At 51.4% G+C, this 7401-nt stretch overlaps 1 protein-coding gene across 1 annotated transcript; it reads left to right on the top strand.

Moving 5' to 3' along the window:
* The first annotated feature begins 748 nt into the window (after positions 1–748).
* LOC103231117 (cardiotrophin-2) lies at positions 749–7319 on the top strand. Its single transcript, XM_007990287.3, has 3 exons — positions 749–872; positions 3308–3444; positions 6861–7319. The coding sequence occupies exons 1-3, from the start codon at positions 857–859 to the stop codon at positions 7317–7319; spliced, it is 612 nt and encodes a 203-aa protein (XP_007988478.2). The 5' UTR covers positions 749–856.
* Positions 7320–7401: the final 82 nt, after the last annotated feature.

Raw genomic sequence — 7401 nt, 5'->3', positions numbered from 1 at the left:
ACGCATGTGTCTGGCACTGTGCGTGTGATGTGTGTAGGCCTGGCGTGATCTCACATGTAAGTGGCCATGACTACTAAAGTGTCAGTTCCACGAGGGCAGGGATTTTTGTTTGTCTTGTTCCATGCTCCGTCCCCAGCACTTAAAACAGGAACTGGTGTACAAACAGGGCCCATAAGCCCTGAATGAATGAGCGCATGAAAGTGTATGCCCATGCCTGTGTGTGCCCACATGCCAATGCGTGTGTAGACGTGTGACTGTTCCTGTGCCTAAGGGTGCACCTGGGTGTGGATGATGATGTTGCTCACACACCACCCCCTTGTCCTTTTTCCAAACTCCTTGGGAGCCCGGGTTGAGTGCCTGGGTCCCTGTGGGGCGGAGCAGGGGGAGGCCTCCTCTGGGAAACTGGATCCCAGGACGTGCAGAACAGCAGGGAGTGGGGTGGCCCCTTTGTCCCAGGATAATCCCCATCACGCCCTTGCCCCCTCCCCCCAGCCACCAGGGTTTAGGGTCGAGTTTGGGACCTGGAGGGGCCTGGGGGTCCCATCTGTGTCCCCTTTCCTACCCGTTTCCTGCCTCTGGGGCTTCTGCGCCCTAGTCCCAGGCCTCACCGTGTGGAATGTATGTCCCCCTTCTGGGTTCTCCCACCCGCTCCCTGTCCTGACTGGTGGCCAGGTCTGTCTCTCATACTTTGCCAGGGCCCTGCCTGCTCCTGCCCCTCTCCCCAGGTTGTGACTCCCTCCCTCCCTCTTGGGCCGCCCTGGGGCTCAGCCCCAGGTATAAAGACACCTGAGGGGCAGAAGGACAGGTGTCCTGAAAGACCCAGAGGCTGCAAAGAGGAGGAAGCCGAGGAAAGAGCATGAGCTGTCCACTGGGTGAGTGAGGGGCAGGGGCGCCAGGCCCCAGAGACACACGAAGGGGGGGGACCCACAGAACCCCTCCTCTTTCTGACTCAGGTGTCTAGCTCTCTTTGCACCTGCTGAAAACCTCCAAATCCTCCCACATCAAGGCTTCCTTCATCATTAATTTGACAAATATTTATTGAATGCCTCTCATGTGCTAGGTACTGTTTGAAGCATCTGGGGAGACAGCAGTGAACAAATAGACAAAAATCCATGGCCTCATGGAAATTTCATTCTGCAGACACACAATACATGTGTCTTATTAGTAATAAGAAAACTGTAAAGATAGTGTGACAGAAAGTGGTGTAGTGATCTAACTGTGGCTTTTTTTGTTGGTTTGTTTGTTTTTTCAGACAGGGTCTTGCTCTGTGGCCCAGGCTGGAGTGCAGTGGCAGAATCTTTGCTCATTGCAGCCTTAAACTCCAGGGCTCAAGCAATCCTTCTGCCTCAGCCTCCTGAATAGCTGGGACCACAGGTGCACGACACCAGGTTACGCTAATTATTTTTTTTTTGAGATGGAGTTTTTGTTCCATTGCCCAGGCTGGTGTGCAGTGGCACGATCTTAGCTCACTGCAACCTCCGCCTCCTGGGTTCAGGTGGTGATTCTCCTGCCTCAGCCTCCCGAGTAGGTGGGATTACAGGTGCCCGCCACCAAAGCTGGCTAATTTTTCTTTTGGTAGTAGAGACAGGGTTTCACCATGTTGGCCAGGCTGGTCTCGAACTCCTGACCTCAAGTGATCCACCTGCCTTGGCTTCCCAAAGTGCTGGGATTGCAGGTGTGAACCACTGCAAGCCTGAAGTTTGTCAAATGAGTGAGTGAAATGGTCTTCCCTCTCAGGCTTCTCTGAGTTGCTCCTGAACTCTGGGAACTCAGGAATGTGAAAAGGGGGATGAAGAAGGCCGCCCTGGGTTTGTCTCTCATCTCCGTTGCTCCTGGGGGGTGACCTTAGGTTATTCTCCTCCTCTCTGAGCCTCACACTGTTGGTGGGAACATAGACTGGACCAGATCTTTTTTTTCTTTTTTTGAGACGAAGTCTCACTCTACTGCCCAGGCTAGAGTGCAGTGGCACGAACTCAGGTTACTGCAACCTCTGCCTCCCGGGTTCAAGCGATTCTCCTGCCTCAGCATCCTGAGTAGCTGGGATTACAGGCATACACCATCAGCTAAGTTTGCATTATAAGGAGAGATGGGGTTTCACCATGTGGGCAAGGCTAGTCTCGAACTCCTGACCTTGTGATCTGCCTGCTTTGGCCTCCTAAAGTGCTGGGATTACAGGCATAAGCCACCGTGCCTGGCCTTTTTTTTTTTTTTTTTTTTTTTTGAGACGAAGTCTCACTGTGTTGCCCCGGCTGGAGTGCAGTGACTTGATCTCGGCTCACTGCAACCTCTGCCTCCCAGGTTCAAGCAATTCTCCTGCCTCAGTCTTCCAAGTAGCTGAGATTACAGGCACCTGCCACCACGCCTGGCTAATTTTTTTGTATTTTTAGTAGAGACAGGGTTTCACCATATTGGCCTGGCTGGTCTCAAACTCCTGACCTTGTGGTCCGCCCACCTCGGCCTCCCAAAGTATTGGGATTATAGGCGTGAGCTACTGCACTCGGCTTGGACCTGATCTTTGAAAGGACAATTTGGCAGCATCTATTTACATTTAAGATAAGCAGGTGGAGTGGCTCACACCTGTAATCCCAGCACTCTGGGAGGCCGAGGCATGAGGATTGCTTGAGGCCAGGAGTTGGAGACCAGTCTGGGCAACATAGCGAGATCCTGTCTCTACAAAACATTTAAAAAATCAACTGAGTGTGGTGGTATGGGTCTGTAGTCCCAGCTACTTGGGAGGTGAAGGTGGGAGGATCACCTGCTCCCAGGAATTCGAGGCTGCAGTGAGTTATGATCACACCCCTGTATTCCAGCCCGGGTGACAGAGCAAGACACCATCTCTGAAAGAAGGAAAAAAGTCACACTTGCGTTGGCTGCCTTTAAAGCATAGAGCTAGCAGGATTTCCTGTGGGATTGGGTGTGCAGAGTAAGAAAAAAATGAAGCATCAAAGAGCACACCATGACTTTGGCCTGAACAATTGGAAGAATGGAAATGCCCTTACCTGAGACAGGGGAGCCTGGGAGAGGAGGGGCTTGGGGGGAATATTCAAGAATTAAACCCTGGATATTTTGGGTTTGAGATGCTTACTAATATTCAAGTGAAAATGTCAAGTAGCTGAATCAATGAGCCTGGAGTTCAGAGTGTTCTGGGCCGGAATAATCTACCTGCAGGAGGGTTCGTCACTGACTTGGATACGGAAGATCGCTGTAGCCCACAAGGGATGGGACCTTTTCCTGAGTTGTGGAGATGAATGAATGAATCGGAGGCAGGGTCGGGGCCATGGTGCTGACCTCTGACTTCCTCCGCCAGCCCACCTCTGCCTGCTGACCCTGCTGTCGCCACCCCTCAGCTCAGCAGCCCCCATCTCCCCGGCTGAGCCCATCAGTCAAGCCTATAGCCTGGCCCTCTACATGCAGAAGAACACGTCAATGCTGCTGCAGACTTACGTGAGTGACAAGGGGCATGAGCAGGGGACGAGGGGAGAGGGACGCTGCCTCCCTGGGTAGGGTGAGCAGAGCAAGTCCAGAAGAAGACTCCTCCATGGCCCGAGGAGACAGGGATGCCTGTAACACTCTAGTGTTCACTAGAGCCACACTCACTCTTGCCACTGATGTCACTAGTGCCTGGGTGACCTTAGGCAAGTCATTCTTCCTTTCTTGGTCTCAGCTTCCTCATCTGTAAAATGAGATGCTGAACGTGCCTTTGCTGACCTCCCAGGACTGTGACAGGGTTCAAAGGACACACCAAGAGAGAAGGGCTTCACACAGCCACGTTTAATTCCCCACCATTCATGCTGAGTGATTACCTGGGCCCATGCCTGCTTGGAACTCTATCCCCAGTGTCTGTCACCCAGGCTGGATTGCAGTGGTGTGATCTTGGCTCACTGCAACGTCCACATCCCGGGTTCAAGTGATTCCTGTCCCTCAGCCTCCCGAGTAGCTAGGATTACAGGTGCATATCACCATGCCTGGCTAATTTTTGTATTTTCAGTAGAGACAGGGTTTCACCATGTTGGCCAGGCTGGTCTTGAACTCCTGGCCTCAATTGATCCACCTGCCTCAGCCTCCCAATGTGCTGGGATTACAGACGTGAGCCACTGTGCCTGTCCTTTACCTCCATTTTCTTACTGACTTTTCAAACAGTTCTAGGAGGTGGAATTATAATCTATTTTACAGATGAAGAAACTGAGTCTTAGAGGGGGGTAATAATTTGCTCGAGGTCACAGAGCTAATAACTGGCAGTGCCAGGATCTGAAACCAGGTCTGTGGAATTTCCTCCCCCTTCCATGGCCTCCCACACTATCTGGAAGTTAAAGCTGGAAGCCTGCTGTCTGAGTCTGACCCACAGCTGTTTTTTTGTTTGGCCCACACATCTCCTGTTCAAAGCTTGAATATGAGTGGAATGCCTCTCCATAGCAGGCACAGGGATACCGTTGGTCAAAACTCCCACCTGGCATCATAGTCCTGTCTTCTTCGCAACTTACACGATCTGCATGGCCCTGGAGCCCCTGACATCTGGAGCTCTTTCTCTGGGCCAGATCTGGCCCCTGTGAAGTTACTGAACCTTTTGACCTAGGTTCTAGTCCCACAGCTGTCACTATTCCCTGGACAGCCTTGGGCACCCTGAGCCTCAGTTTTTCCACTTGTAAAATGGGGGTGTGGGACCAGGCAATCTGCCAGTTAGGACATCTATCAGTGTGCACTAAGGTCCCAGGGCCAGGGGCTGTGGCTCACACCTATAATCCCAGCACTTTGGAAGGCTGAGGTGGGAAGATCACCTGAGGTCAGTAGTTCGAGACCAGCCTGGCCAACATGGCAAAACCCCCTCTCCACTAAAAATACAAAAATTAGCCAGGTGTGATGGCACACGCCTTTAGTCCCAGCTACTCAAGAGGCTGAGGCAAAAGAATCTCTTGAACCCGGGAGGCAGAGGTTGCAGTGAGGCCAGAATGCACCACTGCATTCTAGCCGGGGTGACAGAGTGAGACCCTGTCTCACAGGAAAAAAAAAAAAAAATATTCTGGCGATCTTACTTTGTGGAAATAAAAACTTTGATGGGGAAGGTTCTCAATTAAATGTAATAATATTAACAAGTATTTACTAATGATTGTAATAAAATTAACAGGCCAGGCTTACACCTGCAATCCCAGCACTTTGGGGGGCTGAGGAGGGTGGACCACTTGAGGTAAGGAGTTCGAGACCAGCCTGGCCAACATGGTGAAACTCCATCTCTACTAAAAATATAAAAATTAGCCAGGCGTCGTGGCGCACACCTGTAATCCCAGCAACTCGGGAGGCTGAGGCAGGAGAATTGCTTGAACCCGGGAGGCGGAGGTTGCAGTGAGCCGAGATCGCACCATTGCACTCCAGCCTGGGTGACAGAGCAAGACTCCATTTCGGGAAACACATAAAATAAAATAAAATAAACAAACATAACTAAATGCCATAAATAAAAAAGATTACCAGGCTGTAACTACATTGTCAATAATATACTTGGTTTAAAATATTACAGTAGGCAGGGCATAGTGGCTCGTGCCTATAATCCTAGCACTTTGGGAAGCTGAAACAGGTGTGTCACCTGAGGTCAGGAGTTCGAGACCAGCCCGACCAACATAGTAAAACCCGGTCTCTACTAAAAATACAAAATTAGCCAGGTGTGGTGTGGCGTGTGCCTGTAATCACAGCTACTTGGGGGGCTGAGGCCGGAGAATCGCTTGAACTTGGGAGGCAGAGGTTGTAGTAAGCCAAGATTGCGCCATTACATTCCAGCCTGGGCAACAAGAGTAAAACTCTGTGTCAAAATAAATAAATAGGCCGGGCGTGGTGGCTCAAGCCTGTAATCCCAGCACTTTGGGAGGCCGAGACGGGCGGATCACGAGGTCAGGAGATCGAGACCATCCTGGCTAACATGGTGAAACCCCGTCTCTACTAAAAAATACAAAAAAAAAAAACTAGCCAGGCGCGGTGGCGGGCGCCTGTAGTTCCAGCCACTCGGGAGGCTGAGGCAGGAGAATGGCGTGAACCCGGGAGGCGGAGCTTGCAGTGAGCTGAGATCCGGCCACTGCACTCCAGCCTGGGCGGCAGAGCGAGACTCCGTCTCAAAAAAATAAAAAATAAAAAAAAAATAAATAAATAAATAAATGATAAAAGAAAATATTACAGTAAATAATGTAATCATAGTGTTCATCGATTGATATTAATATGAATATATTATTAATTAATGATGGCTTATCATACCCTTATTGTATATCAGATACTGTATTGTATATTAGACTCTGTGCTAAGTGCTTTTTTTTTTTTTTAGAGTTTCACTCTGTCGTCCAGGCTGGAGTGCAGTGGTACAATCTCACCTGACTGCAACCTCTGCCTCCTGGGTTCAAGCGATTCTCGTGCCTCAGCCTCCCGAGTAGCTGGCACAGCAGGCATGCACCGCCACAGCTGGCTAATTTTTGTATTTTTATTAGAGACAGGGTTTCAGCATGTTAACCAGGCTGGTCTCAAACTCCTGACCTGAAGTGATCTGCCCACCTCGGCCTCCCAAAGTGCCAGGATTACAGCTGTGAGCCACCGTGCCCGGCCTGCTAAGGGCTTTATTTATATTATTTCCTATAATCTTCATATTAACACTGCCAGGTGGAAATTTCTGAAGCTTGTGACTCCACGTTGCATAGCTAGCATGCAGAGGATGACACACCTGAGCCTCCTAGGGCCCTTGCCCTGTGTCAGGACATCCCAGCAGCTCCCTGAGACGCAGCAAATAACAACTCCTGGGAAGAAGCCAGTCTCAGTGGGCAGGCGTGAATTCAGAGTCCCAGGCACCACTCCCGTCCCCTCACTCCTGTCTCTCTCTGTCCCTCCTGCAGCTCCAGTACCAGGGTAGCCCCTTTAGTGACCCTGGCTTCTCGGCCCCTGAGCTCCAGCTCAGCAGCCTGCCTCCTGCCACTGCCTTCTTCAAGACCTGGCGCGCCCTAGATGACGGGGAAAGGCTGAGCCTTGCCCAGGGGGCCTTCCTGGCCTTGACCCAGCACCTCCAGCTCGTGAGGGACGACCAGAGTGACCTGAACCCTGGCAGTCCCATCCTGCTGGCTCAGCTTGGGACTGCAAGACTCAGGGCCCAAGGCCTGCTGGGCAACATGGCCGCCATCATGACAGCTTTGGGGCTGCCAATGCCCCCAGAAGAGGATACTCTAGGGCTTGTCGCCTTTGGGGCCTCGGCCTTCGAGAGGAAATGTCGAGGCTACGTGGTGACCCGGGAATATGGCCACTGGACAGACCGAGCTGTGAGGGACTTGGCTCTGCTCAAGGCCAAGTACCCAGCATAGAGGGGTAGGACTGCCTGTTAGAGGCTGCAGCACTTCCTCTTTCACAATGGCCTCTTTTCTGCCTTGCTTGTGGGCTAGAAAA

Source organism: Chlorocebus sabaeus, chromosome 5 (genome assembly GCF_047675955.1).
Source record: "Chlorocebus sabaeus isolate Y175 chromosome 5, mChlSab1.0.hap1, whole genome shotgun sequence".
NCBI classification, from domain to species: domain Eukaryota; kingdom Metazoa; phylum Chordata; class Mammalia; order Primates; family Cercopithecidae; genus Chlorocebus; species Chlorocebus sabaeus.
Note: the sequence above shows the minus strand (reverse complement) of the source record. Positions and strands in the feature narration are given on the sequence as shown.